This window comes from Bos javanicus, chromosome X (genome assembly GCF_032452875.1).
Source record: "Bos javanicus breed banteng chromosome X, ARS-OSU_banteng_1.0, whole genome shotgun sequence".
Classification (NCBI taxonomy): domain Eukaryota; kingdom Metazoa; phylum Chordata; class Mammalia; order Artiodactyla; family Bovidae; genus Bos; species Bos javanicus.
The window spans coordinates 13,734,371-13,758,898 of NC_083897.1; the positions used below are offsets into that span (position 1 = coordinate 13,734,371).

The window sequence follows — 24,528 nt, forward strand, 5'->3', positions numbered from 1 at the left end:
TGCTTGCCTGCTTGTTTGTTTTTTAACAAAATCCTTGCTCTCAGCTTGCTTTTGTATGATTTTCTTCCTTCTCCTAAAATCCAAGGGTAGGGTCTGGCTAACTGAGTTCAGGGTAATGAAGGTCCTTGCATAGCACGAGCTTGCGGATTACCCTCTTTTCCACTGCTCCCCTTCACTGGTACAGATAATCAAGAAATGAATTCAGAAAAGTCACCTGCACTCATCAGGGACCCAAAAGGACATAGGAGAAACACAAGGCTCCATCTCTGAGACAAGCCAAATGAAATTACCACACTGGCAGAAAATAGCCATCTTCCTCATCACTGCCCATCCCTAAAATCACTCTTGAAAACAAAGAAGTGACATCTCCAGAATTCAGACTGCCCTGGGTGTATCATTGCCAATGAAAAGCCTTAGAAAAATCAGAGCCATCTGATTGGCCACCAAAGGGAGTTTAAAACTGTTTTATTCGAGGGAAAAGATACAGAGAGAGTAGAACACAAACATACACATTAATGATGCCCCCACGCCCTGAAGGACTGAGCTTAACTAAAGTCTCATTTCAACACCTGCTTGTTGACCGGACAAAGGAGAACTTAGATTTGAATTACGCTTCACCATCAAGGATAAAGGTCTCTGTAATCTCCACACAGAATATCTTCTGCACCTGCTAAAACAATCCACTCTGTGTGTCAACAAGTACACAACAGGCCCATTGTATTGTTCTTCGGAGACAAGGCTACTGGCAGCCAGTTGTCACTAGTGAGTGGGTGTGGCTGGGAAGGCAGATGTGGGACCAGGAGGCCTTTCTACCCAGAATAAGAGGAAATAAGAAAGCCAGAGGCTAAGACCACTGCAAACTACAACCCATCTGTCTGCCTTTAATATCCACCTGGGTTAGCCTCATAATTGCAGTAAGCTAGCGATTTCTCTTAAATAAGAAGAAGCTATGCAAAGATTTGGTGGTAATTCCCAGTATCAACCTCAAAAGTCAGGAGTATCCTCAAACATCACTAATTTGTCCTAGAGAAAGACTGGATCTATCATCCACAAATATAAACTATCTTTGAAACCCTGTGGTAATTTCTATCTATATTGATATGAATAATGATATCCATACACTTCTTGAAACAGAACTCTCCTTTGTCTTCAGAATACCAGGCAGTTAGAAGTGACTTTTCTCCCTTGTGAATTTTATAAATGCAACTACGTCCCCACCAAATCTCCATTTCTGCCACCTGCAGAGACATCATCACTTTAAGCCATCTTCTTTCAACCTCTTGATCAGCTTCAGGCTTCCACAGCTGGACTACATGACAGGACTCCCACATGTCTCATGGGCCACATGATGGTACTGACCAGCAGTAACCAGCAGTGCCAGGCTGGGCTGGTGTGCCATATCCCATCCCCCATCTCTAGCACACCAGAGTTCATTGGAAGGACAATCATAATGACATAGACTTCAATTCACACAAAAAACTTCAAAAGAGATTCATGAGTGGAAGTGGTAAGAAACCAGACAGTTCCCACGACAGGGCTGCCTCAGACCATCAGTGTGCACTAGTGTTCTGTGCTCTGATTCTGTCTCCCTACTAGCTTTCTTGCTATGTTTTCTGCTGTTGTTCTTTTATCAGCACAATCAGCCAACAAGTATTTATGGGTCTCACAAATGAAGAACAAGAGAAATGGAACTTAATTTTGTTGGAGAAACATAACTAACATATGAAACAGCTAAATAAGATAAGACCAATAATCAAGTGTACGGATGGTGAGTCAGACTCTAAGGACTGTAAGTGGTCAGAGAAGAGCTCTCTTGGGAATCTGGGGGCTGTTTGAAACTGCTCCCATAGCAGTCATTAAGGGTGGCTTTAAGGAAGCTTGGCACAGCAGGAAGGGCCAAGGATTAGAGCTCCACAATGGTCCTTGAGCCCACATAACAGAAATAAGCCTTTGCTGTAAGTCCTCCCTGACAGGGACCACCATCTGTCCTTATACATACGTCCTATCTCTGCTGCTGCTGCTGCTGCTGCTGCTAAGTCACTTCAGTCGTGTCCGACTCTGTGCCACCCCATAGACGGCAGCCCACGAGGCTCCCCCGTCCCTGGGATTCTCCAGGCAAGAACAATGGAGTGGGTTGCCATTTCCTTCTCCAATGCATGAAAGTGAAAAGTGAAAGTGAAGTCGCTCAGTCGTGTCCGACTCTTAGCGACCTCATGAACTGCAGCCCACCAGGCTCCTCTGTCCATGGGATTTTCCAGGCAAGAGTGCTGGAGTGGGGTGCCATTGTCTTCTCTGATCCTATCTCTAGAGCATAGTAAACATGTAGAACCACCCATAGGACCAGTTCAACATTCTTGCTGATGACATTCAGAGTTTGCGTGAGGGACAAAGTTTCCATGGACACTAAAAACATAATTTAATATCAGCTTCAAGATTTACTGCTATGTGAAGGTCAGAGTTTTGAAAATGTATAACCCTGTTTTGCTCCAGCAGCAATAGGAAAATTAAACAAACAAGGACATTTTCAATTCTGAGGCAATGAGCCATCCTCTCACTGAGGAAGGCCAAAATCTCTATAGAAGCAAACCTGTTAAGTAGTTCCCAAATTTCAGTTGTAACAATACATTTCACATTTCAATTGTTACAAATATAACCAATTTCAAAAATAACAAGTAACAAATTTCAACTATAATATGTTCCTGATCAAGAACTTAGAACAGTTCCCTGCTATCTATTATATTAAGACTCTACCTCCTCAGGCCAGTATTCTGAGGCCCTCCTTTAACTGGCCTTATCTAATCATCATCATGAGTTCTTTCTTGCCTTTTCCTTTCCATTCCAGACACATCTTCCTCATTACCCTGAATTCATTAGCCTCTTGCTACTGCAAGAGGAGGCATAAAGTGTCTTTTTTGTTGTTAAACACAATACCAGCTCTGGCATCTCTGAGGAGGAAGATTTAAGACTCCTTTCCCTCAATAAGCATCTCAACTATTGTCAGCATGCTTGGGACACCCCTGTCCTTTGTGTTCACTTTTCCCAAAGCAGACGATCATTATACTCAACTAAGACATTCTCAAAAGATGGGAAATACGTTCAGTGGAGACTGACGGTGTGAACCTACCTCACCATCACAAAAGGTAGTAAAGGCTGAAAATACACAGATGAATTCTGAATGACAGAAGCATAAATAATTGGTAAAGGGAAACACATTGTTCAGGAGACATAGCCCAATCCTTCTCCAGGGGACGTGCTTTATCAGGAAGTTGAGTTTAGCTAAGTACTGTAAGAGATTGATATCAAAGAGGCAACTATGCCTTTCTAAAACTGTCTTTGGTTGGCAGAGTCACAGAATAGGGCTTGTGCTTATCTGCACAAGACTGAACCTCCACAGGGCAATTCTTCAGAGAATACTCTCTTGATTAGAGATCATGATAAAGTCATTTTTTCTTCTTCCTAATCTCACCTAAGGAATTCAGGGACCTGGACTTTGTCCTATAGACAGGGATACCCCTCCATGTCAGAGTTTGGCCTTGGTCTACCTAGCCCTGTGTCTCCTCAAACCCGGTAACTTTGTTATCAGACTGCCTTTTCCCTTCTGTCTGACATGGGGACACGGTGCCCCTTTCATCACCATCACCCACTAACATGGTAAGGAGCACACATTACCTAATTTTTGTCAGAGCTGTCCTCATCTTGGAAGCAGGGACTAGGAGCAGCAACAGGGGTGATGATCCCTTGTAACTCAAAAGCTTACTCTCTAAGTTCACATTTAAAGGAAGAGGTTCCTTGTTCCTATAAGGCTACCAGAATGCCATGCTAGAATACAGTCAGTTTTGCACAAACATGTCTTCGTTTTCTAGTGAGTGAAATCGCTCAGTCATGTCCGACTCTTTGCGACCCCATGGACTGTAGGCTACCAGGGTCCTCTGCCCATGGGATCCCCCAGGCAAGAATACTGGAGTGGGTTGCCATTTCCTTCTCCAGGGGATCTTCCCAACTCAGGGATCAAACCTGGGTCTCCAGCATTGCGGGCAGATGCTTTCCCATCTGAGCCACTAGGAGCATGAGTTAAGGAGGCCAAGGTAACCCAGAATCCACTAAGGCAACACAAACACTAGCTAGCAAGACTCCAGAATATGCCAGTCCAGCATTTGGCACTATGCATAGCTTGAGTAATCTGCGTGTCTTCAGGATTCCGTATTCAAAAGGTAACAATGAGATGAAAGGCAGTGTCGTATAAAGGCACTGGCTGGCTGACTGACCTTGCTGAAATCCATTTCTGTAGACCTGGTTTTGTCACCCGCAAAAGGATGGGCATGGTCTCCAAGGCCCCTTTCAGATCTATCAGTCTATGATTCTGTGAGTCAAGACTGCTACATCTTAAGTGCATCCAGAATGTATCAATTCAGCTACATTTATTGATTACATACTCTGCTTAAGGCCAAGTAGAAGGCACTGTGGGGGCCACACACATGCAGAGGATAGTCCCTGACCCTGAAAGAACTCAAACTGTAATATCCACAGAATTAAAGAATATTAAAAATGTCATGTAATTATGTGTTAAATGACTGGTATGTACAATTAGTCCTAGGAATGCAGAAATTACTAGAAAAATTTCACGAAGGAAGAGTCAAGAAGGGACTTGAAAAAGAGGTAGAGTCTGAATAGGCTAGAAGTGGGACAATTATTAAGCAGTGCTACAAAGCTTTTTTCAGTTCATCCAATTCAATGACTCCTCTGTACATCAGAAGCACCCAGGAGGGTCAGTCCAACAGGGTTTGATAATGCCTTGATACGATATCCGCTAGATACGGCACAGTGAGGCATAAGCACTGATCACAGCAGTAAACGCCTTCCTACTTCAGGGGTCAAGAGTCACACAATCATTCATGCCACAAGAGACCTTGACCCCAGTAGTGATCTGGTCACACAGTTAAAAGAGAAAGCTAGGAAGCCACTTTCAGAACACAGTGCACTTGGTCTTTTCCCCAAGCTTTATCAGAAAGTTGAATTTGACTAAATACCACAATAGCCCTTCAGTAGTTGGACAGTTCACAGGTTGTCAGTGTCAGTCTGCTATAGTGTCCTGACATTCCTAGCCCAGCTGTTGGCTATGTGTTCATCACACAAGCTGGACAGGGTTTGGGCAGAAAGGATGGAGAATGGTTCAGGTGCTTAAAGCTCACATTTCCTAAATACCTCATCCTAAGAATACATTAGGAAATTCCTCTTTTTTTAAACTAGAATACACTTGATTAAAGTATAGCTGATTTATAATGTTGTGTTAATTTCTGCTGTACAGCAAAGTGATTCAGTTACATACACATTCATTTCCATTATGATTAATTCCAGGGTATTGAATACAGTTCCCTGGGCTATACAGTAGGACCCTGTTGTTTATCCATTCTACATATAATAGCTTACATCTGCTAACCCCAACCTCCCACTCCATTTCTTCCCTAACCCCACCCCCCATGGCAACCACAAGTCTTTTCTCTATGTCCCCGAGTCTGTTTCTGTTTTGTAGATAGGTTCATTTGTGTCACATTTTAGAGTCCACATATATAAGGGATAGCATATGGTATTTGTCTTTCTCTTTCTGACTTACTTCACTTAGTATGATAATCTCTACTTGCAAGGAAATTCTTTTTTTAAGCACTGTACAATGTATACTCTGCTTCTAAATTCAAATACATTTACTATAGATACAATAGATACAATTACATTTAAAATACAGCTATCTACTGGTAATCTTCTATCCTCTCCTTTTCTATGTGTGTATTAGCATCTTCCAGACAGACACAAGAGTTATATAGAATTTCAGACTCTCAGAGCTGCAAGAGGCTTAGTGATAATCTAGCCCTATTTCCCATCCTGGGCAGGAATTCACTTTATGACAGCAGCTCTGAGAGATGGCTACCCAGCTTCTTTGGAAACGCTTCTAACAACACAGAGCTAACGAGCACCTGTATGGACCACTTCTTCTCATTTTATGTAGTTAACCTACTGTCTGTTCACTGAAAAATCACAGGACCCTCCTTTGAGAAATCTAAACATGTAAAAGTGAAATCCAAAAATAAAAAGATGTCCACTGACACCACTAACACTGCATGTTTTTCATCAAGGGGCGCCCACACGCCTGACCAGATTTCTCAAGCCATCTGGCCAACCCAGGGCTGTGCCACAGGGGGTTATAAATCACCTCTCACTCATTCCTGCACACCTGCTGCAAGCAGGACTCTGTTACTAAAATGTAGGTCCAGATGTGCCTCAAGATCTGAACTTTCTTCCTCAAGGCCAAAATGCAGCAGCCGGAGAATGTACAGTCTATGCTCCTATACAATTTAAACATGAAAAGAGACAGTCCTTTGTCACTGCTGGTTCAGACACCCTCAACTGCCTGAAGGCAGGGGACTAAACCAGGTGATTTCCTAAGGTCTCTGTAAGTTCTCATACTAGCAAAGGAGCCCATATTCTGCCCCCAAACCCTATCCTCCACCGTGTGGTAGACAGTAAATTATAGACCCCCAAAGAAAAAGGTCCACCAGAAAGAGACTTCATTCCTCAGAGGCAGGCTGGTATCCTCTGTACAGCCTGTCAGTGGCTAGGGTCAAGGCGGCCGCCACCTAGAGTGCCCACGTGTCTGCATTTGACAGACAGATGCATGCATGTGCACACATATATGCAGACATACATACATGCTCACAAACACAGATTCCACCATTCTTAGTAAGAAGGATTCATTGACGGGGCCCTCTCCCCTTTGGTCAGATGGAAACTTCCCCATTCCACTTCTCAGCTAACACTTTTACTTCCTTCTCCCTTCCCCCTTTCCTATTCCCTCACCCAGCCCTACCCTCAAAACTATTTACTCTACCACACACACAGCTGGAACCCAGGGCAGTTTACAAACAACCTCACCCTTCATATCTGAGGGCAAGGCACAAGAAATAACTCAGGGAGAAAAGTCGTCTCACCAGAAAACCCAATGTGCCTCTGTCAAACAGTAACTTGGTTAATTATAAGCTTCATCCCACAGGCAGTTTTCTTCAGAGGCCTTCAGGGCCGAACAGAACACATCCAAATCATACTCTGTCTGGCTCCCAGATACAAAAAGGGCCAAATGCCAGTAGCTCCAAATTTCAAGTTCCCTTGGCCAGTCAAACCAGAGGGTTCCTGGGCCCAGAATTACCAGCCCGCTCAGGACCTGGAAACAAATCTCATCTCTGTTTTGAATGGTTTCAACCACAAAAATTTAACCCTGAGTTGGGGAGGGGAGAGAGGCAAAAAAAGCTAGTGATTTAGCAGAGGAAGGAGTGAGAATGACAGAAAGCAGATTTCAGCTCTGCACTTCCATAAACAAGCAAGGAAGAAACAAAGCTAACTTGGAGACAAGAGTAAGAAGTGGGGAAATATTTTTTTAAATGTTATGTTACGCCTGCCCGCCTGCACACGCTCACTTGTACCACACAAAGTATACACACACACACTCAGCCATGAAACTCTGACTGGAAAGCAGCTAGGAAGCCATGATCAACCTGTCTAATTTTGCCAAATATTTTACAACTTGGTAGCAGCAGCAGCAAAAAAAGTGCCTTTGACAAAAAAGTCCTCTGACCTTACTTTCCTGGCCCTGTTATAAACTACATCCCTCTCCTTCCCCTGCTGTTACTCAAGCCATTTGCACTTATCCCAAAGTCTGGCAAACCAGCCCCCCAAAAATCACTCTTGATGCACTGGGAAAGCCTGAAGCCATTACAGAAGAAAGACAAAAATGAGCCCCCAAAGATCAGAGTTCATTTTAATTATCCACAAAGGCAAGCCAAGAAGCCCCCTCCTTCATCCCATGGCCACACCCCCTGAGGGGAGTTCCATTTCCAGGTCACTGGAGTGCATGAACTGTAGCAGGTTCATATTAGGTATGGCTCACGGTCTACAAACACATCTCTTGGCTCCTTCAAGGCCTTCCTCATAATAATCCCCAAACCAATTAGCATTGCTCTCATCCCTGGAATGTACCACATTCTCAGCATACCCAGGAGTCATGCCACAGTAGTCAACTGGTCAGCTCCCTAGAGCAGTGACCGACACAGATTTTAAACTGCCTCTAGTACTGGCTGTTACATCACAGAAAAAAATAACTCCAAGGCTGGTATCAGGCACACACAGAATAGAGAGTTGTTTATGTTGAGTGATTTTGACTGAAAGAAAGAGCAACTCACATTTAATAAGCACATACGTGCCACACAGGCAGCTAGACTGTGGCACAGCTGAGGATGGAACCAATCTGCAGGTTCCCAATTCAGTTGGCTTTTCAATTTAACAGCGAGCTGAGAGCTGAGCCCTAAGGAAATAGGACCCAGAATAACAGAATAGGTAAGTATCATGGGGTGGAGTTACGACCACAGGGAGTGCTCCTAGGCTCAGGAGGGGTGGAGAAGAAGCAATCTGTCACTAACCACCTAAGGAGACCACTGAAAAGGGGAGGTGAGTAATGAAGATGAATTCTTTTATTTCCTAAGTGTTCCAGGGGTGGCCCCAAATCAGTGCCATAAAATTGGTTATGAAACGTCTTGGTCTTTTAAGGAGGCACATACAAAGCAATGAATTCAGTTGACATGATCTACAGACACTGCTCAAGAGGACAGTGACAACCTTCCAAGGACTAGCCACAAACTCCCCAGAAAGAAGGTTCTTCCCCTGGGTCCAAAGTAACCATAATCAGGCAACAGTACTCAATGGAAACTCACTCGAAGGCGAAGAAGAGTGTACATGTCCCCAGGATGAGGAAGAGGGTCAAATAGAAGATGCCCTTTTGCCGGGCCATCATGACGCGGCCATCACAGCAGAAGGTGTTCCTGCCTGGGAGTTTCTCCCATTTCCGTGTCACCTTCTTTCTCACCACCATCACAGACATGATTGGAATTCCTGGTCCAAAATGGGTTTGTGATTATAAGAGGGAAGAAACAGAAGCTGAGCCCAGCTTTGAAATTACGTTGTATGCTATTGCTGCCACTGGGTCAAACATCATCAGAAGTCCAATTTCTAGTCCTAAGAAAAACACAAAAAGAAAAAAAAAAAAAATGAGGCAAGAACAAGAAAATGCAGTTCAATCTTCCTTTCCCAGAGGCAGAACGATGAGCACTGCCTCAAGGGTTGAGAGTGAAGAAATGGAAGAGTTTATTTCCAATCTGTTTTTGTCCCCTAAAAGAAGAAAAGGTTAAAGGTTCTCAAAAAGAGAAAGACGCTAGTATATCTTAAATACATCCCTTTACTTTCAGTATAATACTGATGATTTGATTATCACAGAACTAGGAACTAGAAGAGGTTTTATAGGTGACAGCCCCAATTACTTTGTTTTGGAAATAAGTAAACTGAAGACTGAAGTGGGGAAATCACTTCTCTGGGTCACAAAGCCATGAAGCTAAGCCAAGAAAACAGGTCTGTTGACTTTCAGTCCAGGGCGCTCTCCACTATACCATACTATTGCATAATCATCATGAAGAAGACTCTAAAAATAATGGAATTTCTATCCTTAAGGGCCATTCCCTCCCCTCCTCCACTTCTTCACCGTCTTTCTTCAATTAGCCACTGGAATCTGAATCACACCTGGGAACAAGTCATCCTTTGGGAGAGCTAGGAGGTTTTGGACACTGTACACAAACCCAGGTTGTATTTACTCAAAACAGATTTCCCCTAATCAAACCCTCCTAACTTCCTGAGGCTGGGAAATGAACCAACTTTGCCGGTCTAGCCTAACATTTGTGGGAATCTTAATGAAACCACATCACAGACCTGTAGGTGAAAGGCTGACTTAAGCCAGAGAGATTCTGATATGGCTGGGAGGAGGAGGGGCCCAACGGGGTGGGGGAGTGGGGGCGGGTGGCAGCAGTTAAGAAAAGTCATAAAGGTGCTTTCTGGGACATTTCAGAAGTACCATCTCCACTTAGCATCCTGAATCCCCAGGCCCAGCCTTTCTCACCACTGTCACCCTTCTCCTCTCAGGTGTGGTGCTGTGGCCTCTATTTACCGATACCGCATGCCTCACGCTGGCAAGAAAGAGGCGGAAACCTGCAGCTCGACTGACTGATGAGAAATAACCAACTGGGCTGGAGAGGGCAACGGTCCAAAGAGAGACTAGGAGCTGAGCAGGGAAAGAAGCTGGAAGGCTTGGGAAAGGGGAGGGGGCATCGGAGGTGCAGAGAACACTTCCTTTGTGTAAAACTAACCTGGACAACAATCTTCTCCTGATAAACCGCCCCAGCGGGAGGAGAGACCAGGAAGGGGAGCCGGGCCTGGGAGAACAAAGATCAAAATCCGTCGAGAACCAGCGACCAGCCCAGCGGCTCGGGGCCCGAGGCCCGAGTCCCGGACGGGCGGCGGGCGCGGCCTCGAGAGGCCCGCCCAGCCTCAGCCACGCCGCCGACCACCGCCCCGGGCAGGATGGGACGCGCGCCACCTCCGCACGCTCGTACACACACACGCCCCGCCACGTGTAGTCACCCCCGGCCAGGGGCTCGGCAATCGCCGAACCGAGAAGGGCAGAGCAGGCTCCGCGCGTCCCGGTGCAGCCGAGGGGGCTGCAACCCACCACGCGGCAGAGCCCCGGAGACCCCCACCCCCACCCACCCCCTTGTTACCTGAACCCCGGAGACCGAACTCGGCCGGGAACCGAAGCCAGGAAGTGCAATGTCCCAGGGGACCGCGTCGGCTGCCAGAGGTGGCAGCGGCTTCTCCCCAGCCTGGAGGCTGCCTCCTCCTGACAAGGGGCCCCAATGGTCGGGGCCCTAAACCAGCTGTGGCAACCGCCCACCGCTGGCCAAATGGAACGCTCCTCACGTCACCAGGTCGTTCCAGTAGTTGCTAGCCCTCTATTGGCTGATCCGCCTCGGCGCCTCCGCCCCTGCCACCCCTGCCCCGAGCTACCATTGGCTGCGCAGAACGCCACTCGACGATGCCTCCGCCCCATTCCCCCACCCATCTCCCGGCTTCGTGCCCACCTGCCAAGCCTTTGCCAGCCTCCCTTTGGGGTCTGAGCACCGATGTGTGAAGTGTCGCTTTCTATTAATATAGTTCCGCAGGGACTGGGATGAAGCTTAGTGTCAATGGGGCTAGGAGGAACGGGGGACCTGCCTCCCCCCCCGCCCCACACGTACCATGAGACGCTGAAGGAACCCTGGCTCACAGATCCCGGTGCTCACCCCAAACTGGATCCTCCTTGGGCCTCTCCAGCCGTACTTACATGAAATCAATCGCGACTTGGGATTTCACTCTGCACCCGCGTAAAAATAAGTCCTCTGCCTCCCAAGTCCTATTCACGAGGTAGGGATCCCACCTCTGTACTAGTCACCCTGGCCTGCATCTCTGGCTTTAGGAACAAAACAAACAGATATAAAAAGGAACTTGAAAGGGATAACTGTCCCCAAGAAGGTAGAATCATTTTGAAGTATCGTAAACAAAAAATTGACGCTGAAACTCTACTGACAGGACATAAATTCTTTCAGGTAGGTGATGAAGTAAAGATTGCTTCAAAAGCTTGTAAATGACTATTAGATTTGAAGAGCTTATGATAATGAGGTGCTGAATGGGGCTCAGAGGGGAGCAGCAGAAACTCTACATACCAACTACATTGATTCTATCTTTCTGCCACCTCTCTGACAGGGCAGTTATTACCACAATGAGCCACTGCTACTGATCTGAGTGAGTCACATCCTTTAGCATAAGATTGGAGCAGGGAAAACAATTGAGAATTACGGCATCAATATTCTACAACAGACTTTAAAAGATACTGGGTCTGTTTCCGCTAGTGTGGCACTTGGCTTCCAAATATAAGGGGAAATATGAGAGAGGGTGGAAGGTGGTCTTTCCTTATCTGTCACACCATCGGGGGGAGTGCCCAGACCGTCAGCTGTTTTCCTAAGCTTGAACAGAGTTTCTCTGGGGTGAAGGTATTTGCAATGAATACAAAAGAGACTGCCGAAGCTCTTCCCAAGGCAGTTTTTTTTGTGTTAGTTGAAGGACCACGTGCCTGGTCAAGAACTATTTCTCCTTCTATGGGATTTGGGTCCCACAAGATATGAAGCAAAATTCTACCTAATGATAGTTACATTTGACACATTCATGGTACCCTTCAATCAAAAATTTTAAAGGATAAAAAAATTACTAGGTAATTCTCTTATGAGAGATTTCTTATAATTCATTTGTAGGAGAAAGTACATCTTTATACATCTTTTATTGTTCCCCAGCACTCATGCTGATTATAATCATCGGTGTAGTTTTTATAAACTGTATGATCAGTATCATCACCTCCAGTTCTCCCCTTTAAATCCTGGAGGCTGCTGGTATTGCATTCATTTGGTATGGAAAGGAGAGGAACAGCCCAGCAGGCCCCTGGGTTCCCAAGCCTGTGTATACCAGAGGCCCTTAGGAGTCTCACAGTCACCCCAGCTGTCATCCTCCCAACTGGGGAGTGGACAAAAATAAACCTCCACAGCACCCAAACGTCTCAGGTATAGGTGAAGCCCTGGGAGTCCTGGAATGAGTCACAGCAACACATTCCTGAGCTCTGCCCCTCCCTGCTCTGGGTCACATTCCCCTCTGGGATTATTAAGTGATTGTGTAGGTCAGGCTTGCTTTACTACAATCTGTTATCATTTGTGCTCACCTCTGAAAGAAAAATAAGGAAAATGGATATGGACAAACCAATTCCTTCTATGTCATTACATCATTTCATATTATCCCCAAGGTCTTAATACACATCCTTAACTACACTGTGACTATAAATGAAGATTGTTTTCTCTTTTTCTCTTTTCCACAAACCTCTAGACTTTATGCATCCAAAGGGGTGTTGGCTGCTTTGAAGGGGAGTTGCAGTCACGTGGTGAGCACTCAAACCGGCATGGAATAAAGGCGTAGGCCTCCATTGTGTGGTCACACACATTCTGGTGTGCTTTTTTAAAAATACCTGTCTCCATATTGACAGTTCCTGCGTGTGTTCGTGGTGTGGAGGTGTCAACGGCCTCAGATCCTGAGTGCTGCCATGGAGTTGCAACTTGCCTCTTAGTGTTGCTCCTGTAAACACCCAGAGACCCCTTCAGTACTGTATCCAAAACAGATCCCCAAACTTAGTCCCCATCCTGCATTTAAGCTCTTGTTGGCCCCATTTTTGTTTTTTTGTCTGTTTACTTTAGCCTCAACCCTTTCAGGCCACCTTGCCCTCCGACCCACACAAGTATCCCTTTCCAGCTCACCCATCTGGCCTGCTCTCTTCTCCTTACTTTCTGGCTATAAATAAACATATATTTGTAGAATGAATTGATGAACAAAGGAAAGAACCACAGGCATCCTGTCCACAGGGACCAACTTAGTGTTCTTAAGCAATAGCTATTCCCTGGGGGCTGGGCTGCTCTCCCTGACTCAGAAGAGGCAAGATGGTATGCATAGTAGAAAGCGCCAAAGCTTTTATAGCCAGACGACTTAGGTTCAAATCCTGACTTCGCTACTCAGGAGCTCGTATAAATTATGTCAAGTAATTTCTCGTTTCTGAGTCAATTTCCTCGGCTGTAAAACAGAGCTAATGCCTACTTCGTAGAGTTATAAAGGGAATGGGAGATGATGTGTGCTAAATGTCTGGCATATAGGAGAAACACAATCAATGATGTATGTTCTAATGATATCTGTAGGTAACTGCCGTTTCTCACCTCCCTCCTTTATCTGCACTGATGACTGGGGTAGAACTGTAAGAAGAAACAGACCCATTCTTCACTTTGTGGAACCCTTGTCATCCATGTGCTGTGTGTTTACAGACCCTCTAAATCTGTCACTTGGAATTAATCCTTATCTAACTGGCCCCTTGGCTTCCCAGTCCCCAGGGAACCTTGCTTCTGCTTGGGAAAAGCTTGGGCTATAATCTTGGTCTAGTAGAGTGGCTGTTCTGTAGCACCATCATCTCCAGTGAATCCTCAATATTGCCTGAATATTATGTGTTTCAATAAGTAAGAGACCACTGGTATCTCTGTCATTATATACCTTCTGTGTTCACATCACTGTGTTGGGATTGTTGGCTCCTGTCAGAGACTGAGAAGCACCTTTAGGATGCCACCATGTGAAAATGAAACATTTTACAAATAGGTAATATTTGTATAACAAATACAATACAAAAAGTCCAGTAAAAACTGCCTGGGTGCCAGGAAGATCCTATGATAATGCAACTAAACTGCTCAAACCCAGTCTCTGCTCCTGCCTCTGATGCCTGTCTGCTCTTGCCAGTTGTGAATTTTATTTCATCTCTAGACTGTGGAGCTTTGACTCCACCCAGAATGATTTTAGATGCTGTGCCGGAGCCCTCAACATTAATCCTAAGACTTCTTGTTGTTATTTAGTTGCTCACTCGTGTCCCACTCTTTGTGACCCTGTGGACTGTAGCCCACCAGGCTCCTCTGCCTGGGGGATTTCCCAGGCAAGAATACTGGAGTGGGTAGCCATTCCCTTCTCTAGGGGATCTTCCCAACCCAGGGATCAAATCCACGTCTTCTGGATTGGCAGGCTGATTCTTTACTGCTGACCCCCCCTTTCACTAAATGGGAGTCATAATCACATCAATGGAGACCATTTATTAAGGACCTCCTCTGAGCCAAGGATTGTGCTAGGTGTTCACAGTTTAGGTCCCTAGATTATGGTCTAAACTTGATGTCTAAGTGAGAGCATATGATACAAACCCAGCACAGCCCTAGCCTCCCGCTCTGCCCAGCCCTCTCATTCCACGAGCTGACCTCAAGGGATTGTGTTAGCCCAAAACTATAAACTGGTTTATGGTCAATCATTAAACTGTGGCAAGCACCCACAGTTTGCTCAGCCTATACCAAGCACTATGGGAAATATCCAAGAACTAAACAACATGATCCCAGGCTCTAAAGAACTTCAAGTATTCTAAGGGAGAACAGAGTAGCTCATGTGAAGTCATTAAAGATAAACATGAAACAGGGCAGAGTCCAATTCTCAACCATGCACCACCGAGTTTCCAATCTTTTAAGGACAGCTTGCCTCAGAAGGGTGTTCCCTCTCAAATACTGCTGATAGAAGAGTAAATTGGAAAAATCTCTCAGTAGGGCTGTTCAGTAGTATCTCTTAATATTTTCATATTGCATAACCATTGACCCAACAATCCTACTTCTACTAAGAAATACTAGCACAAGTGTTCAAAGATATATGTACAAAGACATTCACTATAACATTGCTTGTCAATGAAATAGTTAGCAGCAACCAAAAGTTCATTAACTGTATACACAGGAAAGAGAAGACTATCATCTTTCTGTAGGTGTATATATTTCAATAAAGATTTTTACATTAAAAAAGTAAGCATCAGCTGACAAGCAAGTATGCTCAATATATATTAAGTTTAAAAACCAAGTATCTAAACTTTTCTAAAATACAAACTTTGTAAAATAAAAATCTCATTTTGTATGTGTATGACTTTATATATCATATGTATAGTTTTTAAAGTCTGGAAGGATATTTACTGAAGAGTAGTTATCTCTGGCAAGTGAGAGCGGTGAACAAACTTTTAAGTTTTACTTTATACAGGTCTTTCATGTCTGAATTAGTTACAAAAAGTGTTATTAATTTTAGAACTTTAAAAGAAATATTTATATTATAAGGCTGTATATCTTTCATTCAATATGGCAGAAAGGCCACATGCATTTATATCCACTCTCTCCTAAGACACTATTAGAATTATAATAAAGGGGTTGAAAAGGCATAAGCTCATAACAAAGAAGAGAAGAAGGACTCAGATGATACTGTATTTTACAAATGTTTGGAAGACAGAAATTGGAGGAAAGGATATTGACTGAACACACGCTGATTTGGAACCAGTGAATCCAGAAAAGCACCATAGATAACAGAAAAAGAGGCATCCAGGGAAAAGGGAAGTTGGAAAAAGAGATAATATGGTTAAGAGCTAGGGAAATTTAGGATACAATAAAAGCATAGAAGGCAAGAAATAATCCAAAAAGAGGCAATGAAGAAATCCAAGAAAAATAAAATCTGTACAAGAAGTCATGGATCAAATGTGAAGAATCAGATAGAATTAACACAGAAAGTGGGCTTCTAGATCAATAGAATTTATTCTGAGTACTAGACAAAATGAGAAAGCTGGAGAATAGAGATATGGTAAAGACAGCACCAAACTAGATAACATATTGAAAAGCAGAGACATTACTTTGCCGACAAAGGTCCGTCTAGTCAAGGCTATGGTTTTTCCAGTGGTCATGTATGGATGTGAGAGTTGGACTGTGAAGAAGGCTGAGCGCTGAAGAATTGATGCTTTTGAACTGTGGTGTTGGAGAAGACTCTTGAGAGTCCCTTGGACTGCAAGGAGATCCAACCAGTCCATTCTAAAGGAGATCAGCCCTGGGATTTCTTTGGAAGGAATGATGCTAAAGCTGAAACTCCAGTACTTTGGCCACCTCATGTGAAGAGTTGACTCATTGGAAAAGACTCTGATGCTGGGAGGGATTGGGGGCAGGAGGAGAAGGGGATGACAGAGGATGAGATGGCTGGATGGCATCACCAGCTCAATGGATGTGAGTCTGAGTGAACTCCGGGAGTTGGTGATGGACAGGGAGGCCTGGCGTGCTGCGATTCATGGGGTCGCAAAGAGTCGGACACGACTGAGTGACTGAACTGAACTGAACTGAAAGACAGCACATGTTTAGTCAACTCACAGCAAAAAAAAAAAAAAAAAACGGGGGGCAATCAAAAATTCAAATACAAAACTGTTTAAAAATGTCATTTTCCAATAATGATGACCAACTAGAACATGGAGTGATGTAGAATAATTGATGGAAGTTGTAACATGAAAATATAATCAAGGCCCATTTCTTAGCTTTACACTGAAAAGTATACAATCATAATAATACAAACACTATCTTTATTGCTTTTCAACCTTTGGAATCCAATCTAGAGACAACCACAGGAAACAATTATAATTACAAAGTGTAAGATAAATGTTAACAAATAGTTTTAAAGCATAGCATACAGAAACTGGAAAGTAGACACATTTAGGGGAGGTGGAAGAATGCACAGAGGCACTAATATTCTAATTTTAGAAAGTATAGAATCAAGAGATACTATCTATAGATGATGGAACAAGAAATATTTATGTGTCTTATATAAAGGCACAAAGATAACCAAAAAAGATTTGTGAACAGAAAAGATACACACTAAAATGGTTGTCAGTTGAGAGGGGAACAAAGTAAAGGAACTAAAAGGAGTGATGTATTAGGAGAAAAGAGAGAAGTGGTTGCTGCAGTTTATTTAAGTGAGTTGTGTGTGTGCTCAGTCACTCAGTTGTGTCAGACTCTTTGCAACCCCATGGACTGTAGCCTGCCAGGCTCCTCTGTCCATGGGGATTCTCCAGGAAAGAATACTGGAGTGGGCTGCCATGCCCTCCTCCAGGGGATCTTCCCAACCCAGGGATCGAACCCAGGTCTCCTGCATTGCAGGCGGATTCTTTACCATCTGAGCCACCAGGGAAGCCCATAAGTGAGCTAAATTCCCATTTATTAGACCAGGAAGTCACTAGATAGATGATGTCTAGAGCTGGTAAATCAAAGAAAGGCATATCATTTAGAGAAAATGGATTACACCCCCCCCTTACTGATCTCTCTGCTTCCACCCTTGTCCCCTTTTAGTCTATTATTAACACAGCAGCTAAAGAGGTTCTTTTAAAAGTTAACTCAGACCTTGCCAGCCTCAGCTTGTCCAATGGCTTCCCATCTGTGAAATAACAGAAAATTTTTTATTGGTCTCTGTCTCCCAGTTTCTGGCAAAGACTTCCTAAAACTCGTGTAAATTCCTGAGTGGTAAGAGCACTAGGAACATTTTTGTTTCAATATTTGGCTTTTGACCCCAGTTCCTGACACAGAGCCCTTGAAACCGTTGTCATTTCCTGGGTGATAGGAATGTCTTTTGCTCTAATGAGGCAACTCTGGGGGGCTCCTGGAGGAAGACTGGTCACCAGAAAGACCACACCATGATTAGAAACTTGGGATTTTTGGCATCACCTCCCATTCTCTTGAGAAAGGAGAAGGGCTGAAAATGGAGTTAGTAATCAATCACGCCTATGTGATCTGTATCCTTTATCACATACTTGTATAATAAACTGGTAAACATAAGGAACATGAGTTGTAACTGCTAGAACAGTTCTGTGAGCCGCTCTAGCAAATTAATTGAACCCAAGGAGAGGGTCATAGAAACCTCAGATTTACAGCCCATCAGACAGAAGGAGAGGTGGCAACCTGGACTCGCCATCTGAATTTGGCGGGGGAGGGCAGCAGTTTTGTGGGACTGAGCCCTTAACCTGTGGGACCTGATGCTCTCTCCGGGTAGAAAGCGTGGTCTTGAGTTCAAGGATAGGACTCCCAGCCAATGGCTCGTTGCAGTGAAACCCACATGCACACAACTGGTGTCAGAAATGTTGTGAGTGTGGCAGTCATGTGACAAATAAAGGAGAAACATGGGGAGGGAAAAGGTTTTTCTAACTTACCATCTCACTTGGAACAAAAGCCAGTCATTACACAGGCATGCTAGACCTCACCCAGCCATCTGTCTCAGCACTCCCCAAGCCCTGCATCTCCTGCTACACTCCCTTGCTGGTGCTGTGTCAGCCCTCTTTGCCATTCCTTGAGCAAACGGGACATGTCCTCCTGCAGGACCCTTTTGTACCAGCTCTTCTGTCTGCTCTTTCCCTAGATATTTGCATTTGTTGTTTATTCAGTCGCTCAGTTGTGTCCGACTCTTTGCAACCCCATGGACTGTAGCCTGCCAGGCTCCTCTTGTCCATGGGATTTCCCAGGCAAGAATACTGGAGGGGGTATTCTTCAGATACTTGCATGGCCTAATCTATTACTTCCTTCAGGTCCTTACTCAAATGTCCCCTTCTCAGAGAGATTTTCCCTGCCTACACTATTTGAAATTGCAGACTCTGCCTCTAAGAGCTACCTAGCTCCTTTTCCTGCTTTATTTTTCTCCACCACAATTACTGTCGTTTAACATACTGTATATCTTAATTATCTTGTTTATTGTTGCTCTCTGCCACCAAAATGTAAAGTCAATAAGAGCAGGGATTTTTGTGTTTTGTTCACTGCTCTATCCCAGGTGCTGAGAACAGTGACTGGCACACAGAAGGTGCTTGGTATGGACTCAATTGTATGCTCCCCAAATTTACATGCTGGACTCCCAAATTTCACTATTTCAGAATGTAACCATATTTAAGGACTGAAATTCTGAAGCTCCAATACTTTGGCCACCTGATGCGAAGAGCTGACTCATTGGAAAAGACCCTGGTGCTGGGAAAGATTGAAGGCAGGAGGAGGGGGAGACAGAGGATGAGATGGTTGGATGACATCACCAACTCGATGGACATGAGTTTGAGCAAGCTCCGGAAGTTGGTGATGGACAGGGAGGCCTGGCGTGCTGCAGTTCCATGGAGTCTTTACAAAGAGTCAGACATGACTTAGTGACTGAACAACAACAGTATTTGGAAATAAGGTCTTTAAAGATGTGATCACATTAAAACAAGGCTGTTGGAAGAGTCCTAATCCAAGATGACTGGTGTCGTTATAAGAAGAGGAACAGTCACATGAAGAGGCAGCAAGAGGGTGGCCATTTTTAAGCCCAGGAGAGAGGCCTGGAACGTATCTTTCCCAAATGGCCCTCAGAGGAAACCAAGCTTTCCGGAACCTTGATCTTGGACCTCCAGGCTCCAGAACTGTGAGAGAACAAATTTCTGCTGATTAAGCCTCCCAGTCTGCGGTATGTTGTTATACCAGCACTATTGCAGTGTTCAATAAATATGTGGTTTGAGTGAATGAATAAACAGGTCGATGGATACAACAGGAGCATTAGAAAAACTCAAACCAGAAACAGTTAAAGTGGTAACCCTCAGAGGATGGGACCACAGGTGGGGAGGAGTGTGGCAGGAGACAGTTGCATTTTCTTATAAGGAAGTCCTTTGGCACTACTTCGTTTTTGTCCACATGAAATGTATCACTTTGATAAACATTTATAAATGGTCATTTTTAAAAGGGGGTTTTTACAGAACAACAAGAAATGATATTAAGTTCATGAGGCTTTATATTATTGGGTCCCCACTGGTGATGATTTTGCCCCAGGGGACATTTGTCAATGTCAAGACATTTTTGGTTGTCACAAGTGGGGGTGGGGTGCTACTGACATCAAGTGGGCCAAGGCCTGGGACACTGCCAAACATCTTACGACACAAGGGACAGTGCCTCCTCGCAGGATTATTCCACCCAGAGCGCCAAGAGTGCTGACGATGAGAAACTGTTTTACATAGATGTGTGGGTGATGGATCCATAACAAATTATTAAGGGAAGTTATGGCTGCTGAGGAAATAGAATTAACCTCTACAATGTTAATAGAAATAACCAGTGCAAGAACGTACTGGGGAGAAACTACCATACTATTCTACAATCTATTCTTTGATGCCTCTGTGAGAGAAAAATTCTGGGCTGAACGATGGCAGTGCTAGGAACATGGAGGGCATAGTAAGTATAGAGGGACTTGACTGACCTCTGCCCATAGATCCTTATATAAAACTTCACTACAAACAAAGGCAAATGGCCGTTCATCCCATATTTCCTCACTCTCACTACACTGCCTCGTCCAGCCAGTTCAATCCATCTTCTCAGCTCTTCACAAATCACCATTCAACATTGCCTTCTTTCTTTTATCCCAAACTCCAATCTCAAGATTTCCCGCAGACCACAACTCGTGCTGGAATGCCTTTCCTGCGCCTTCGAGGCAAGGTCTCCCTCTGTCATTACACAGCCCCTCTCTGATGACACCTTCTCCATCTCCTTGGAAAAGAGTGAACAATCTCTGACTGAGTCCACACTGCATAAAAACAGAAGCCGCTTGACAGCTAGCAAAAGCATCTACTTGTTCACATACATAAGTAAATATTTAATGGATCTGTTAGCTGTTTCTGTTGCTGTGTATTTCTGATAAGTGCATCTGTGTTAGTGTTAATGTCCAGTTAGAAGTGGTTTGGACAAATGTGATCTGCTTTGGGTATATGGTTTCCAGGATGGATGTGAGAAGGAACACGGGCAGTCACTGTTCCATGCTACTACTTAGAGCATCACTTTCCACCTCAAAGCACAGCATTTTCATGTTGCCAGGTACTGAGTGCCAGCTAGAGAAGGGGAAAGATCTGTTCCACCATCAATGCACTGTGGAAGATCTATAACAGGAAACACAAGAGACCGGTAACAGTGCTTGCCTCCAGGGGTAGAAACCGGAGAACTTGTATAAAGGTGGGAGAGAATTTTCAGTATACACTCTCTTACTGCTTTGGAATTTTGCTCCATGTGCATATATTACCTATACAGAAATTTTAATTAATTTTTACATCAATATACTGTACAAAACTACAGTACTTGGATTTCAAGCCAAACCTCTACCCAGCCACAAATGGATATAAAATTATCCCATCTCTTATATTCAGAACTGAAGTATTATGTATATATTCAGACAACCTGTTAGACTGAATCCCACACTGAGAAAAAAACTAAAAAGAAATTAATGTCTGCAAAGATATGTTCCCTGTTGATATGATTTTTCTTTAAATTGCCCTGATATAGGCAGAAGAAAATTGTCTATAGTAAACTATAATGTTCATCTACGTCACTAAAGCATTAATTTTAAGGATATTTAGAGGTCTGAAAAAACGCAGTGACAAAATTTTAATTACATTTTAATGATATGTAATTGATTGGCCAGGAGCTTTTAGCACTCTGTGTTGGTTATAGATGACAAGAGAAGGCCATTCTATCCAGGAATAAATAGTCTCTGCCTTGTTTTAATTAGGATATAATAATGATAGAGACCAAATCCCTTGGGAAGAGAGAATGCTTTATTGAGAACTTCATTTCCTGAAAATTTCCACATTATCCAGGGACTGCAAAACCAAATGTCACAAGTCAAAAACGAAACAAAATAGAAACATCCCTTGTCCAAACTGAGCCTCTAGTATGAAGATATACTCCTTTTTTTAATCTGACTTCTAAGATTCTTCTGGACTTAAGAATGTCTACCAGATCTCTGGCCATCCAAGATAAATAGTCTTTACTATTCTGATGTATCTTCCCCTGGAAACTCCAGGAAATTGACTTTCATTCCCACTGAGGAACCTCTTCCCCACTGGCAGCTCCTATCACATCTTGCTTTTAACCCTTGAAATCTTTTGCATAGAAGGTAAACTGAAGACTAATTTTCAAAAGGTGATATGAGTGTGTTAAAAAAAAAATGAATACTGGAGTGTGCTTCTTAACTTCTCTTCTAAATGGGGAAGAAATCAGGCCAAGCTGAATCAGCTAAACCAGGCTATCTAATGACCTGGACAGGTTCAGTCTACTTCTGCCCTTCTACACTCTGTGTTTCTGTTCTGGGTTGAATAATATCCCATTAGTTACTATATTTATCTCTAGAAATTTGATCTCTGCTATTCTAAAATTTAGAAAGATATCTCTTCAATCTTACAAAGTCTGTTCCTACATGATAACAGTTTAATTGGTTGTATATGTCATTCTGGTATGTTCGTCTGCTTGGTCTGCCGTAACAAAATATATAGACGGGTTGTTTAAACACAGAGATTTATTTTCTTACAATTCTAGAGGCTAGAAGTCCCAGATCAAGGTGCCAACTTGATTAGGTTCCTGGTGAGACCTCTCTTCCTGACTTGCAGACAGCTGTGTTCTTGCTGTGTGCTTACGTGGTCTTTTCCTCTCTGGCATGCAGAAAGAGAAAGAAAGGGGGTGCAGGGGCAGGGAGAGATCTGGTCTTTCTTCATCTTTTTATAAGGATGCTAGTCCTATTAGACTACAGTCCCACCCTTATGACCTCACTTAACCTTTATTACCTCCTTAGAGGCCGTGTCTCCAAATATAGTCACAGTGAAGGTTAGGGCTTCAATATGTGAACTGAGGGACTTCTCTGGTGGTTCGGTGGTTAAAAATTTGTCTGCCAGTGCAGGGCATATGGGTTCAATCCCTGGTCTGGTAAGATTCCACATGGGGCTACTAAACCCACATGCTACAACTGCTGAGCCTGTGCTGTAAAGCCCGGGAGCTGAAAAGAGAGGCCACGGCAATGAGAAGCCCAAACACTGCAACTAGAGAGTAGCTCCCACTCACTACAACTAGAGAAAGTCTGTGCAGGAATGAAGACCCAGCACAGCCAAAAATAAATAAATAATACATTTAAAAAATATGTGAATTGAGTTGGAGGGACACAATTCAGATGAGTTGGAGGGACACAATTCAGATCTTACCAACTGGTTTAACACTAAAACAGACTGCTTCATATTTTAGGAAATTATCAGTTTATTGGAGATATTATAGGGAACATGTATCTACCTTGTTGTTTAGTCGCTCAGTCGTGTCCGACTCTTTGTGACCCTATGGACTGCAGCACACCAGGCTTCCCTGTCCTTCACCATCTCCTGGAGCTTGCTCAAACTCATGTCCATTGAGTCAGTGATACCATCCAACCATCTCATCCTCTGTAGTCCCCTTCTCCTCCTGCCTTCAATCTTTCCCAGCACCAGGGTCTTTTCCAATGAGTTGGCTCTTCGCATCAGGTGGCCAAAGTATTAGAGTTTCAGCTTTAGCATCAGTTCTTCCAATGAATATTCAGGGTTGAATATTCAACGTATCTACCTACATATATACACACATTGAGAACATTACAACTGGGCAAGAGGCAAAGTGAACAGATTGTTTTGGAATTGGTCAAGATGGTGCATAGAATGCATTTGGAAAGGGAAGAATAAGGATGTTAGAGAAGAATGGGAAAAGTCAACTGGTAGAATAAGAAAGGAAGAGAGGAAGAGGGGCAGCAACTATACTGGCAATCTTTAACCAGGAGAGTGTTGAGTTGCTAGCGAAGCCTTGCATCAAAGCAAACAAATTCCACAGGCTTGAATAAACTGCTTTGAGTACACACTCCTCCCAATATTCACAGGGGCAAAGCTCTGTCTGGCAGGCTGGACTATGAACATTGGCCTAACCTATCTCATCCTGATTGCACGCTCACGGAAGAACAGCAACTATGTCCTTCTAACTCACTTTCTACAGCATTATTGGGAAAAAAGGCATTTAAATGCTTTCAACGGTGATGATTATAGAGAAAAATGGAATATAAATGGCTACTGACATGTTTCATTGTAACAACTTTTATAACCCCATTATTAAGGAGATGAATATCTTCATATTCCTAAATCAGAGGTAATCACATGTCTAAAGGCTCTTCGCCCTCACTTATTTTGTTAAAATGCTATTCTCATTTATTTTCCATCTTTTCTCCCTGGTTGTGCATTAGTTACTATGGAAACATTGGGATGCTATAGTTGAGCATATCAACATTCCCAAGTTCTGTTAGAGTATGAAGCCAATTTACATCAAGGTTATTGGGAGAGGGAGTTATTGCTGAGGGTTATAA

The 24,528-nt window shown here is 43.7% G+C and overlaps 1 protein-coding gene across 2 annotated transcripts in view; it reads right to left on the reverse strand.

The window, feature by feature from the left end:
* ZDHHC9 (zinc finger DHHC-type palmitoyltransferase 9) overlaps window positions 1–10,851 on the reverse strand; it is a 29,884-nt gene extending 19,033 nt beyond the window's left edge. Inside the window, exons 1-3 of one of the 2 annotated variants that reach the window (XM_061407901.1) lie at window positions 10,644–10,851; window positions 10,233–10,298; window positions 8,754–9,054 (exon numbers count right to left, since the gene is read on the reverse strand). In XM_061407901.1, the coding sequence (XP_061263885.1) occupies window positions 8,754–8,920 (167 nt within the window). In that variant the 5' untranslated portion in view covers window positions 8,921–9,054; window positions 10,233–10,298; window positions 10,644–10,851. The remainder of the gene's footprint in view (window positions 1–8,753; window positions 9,055–10,232; window positions 10,299–10,643) is intronic. The other variant, XM_061407902.1, reaches the window with a different exon arrangement.
* Between the last annotated feature and the right edge of the window lie 13,677 nt (window positions 10,852–24,528).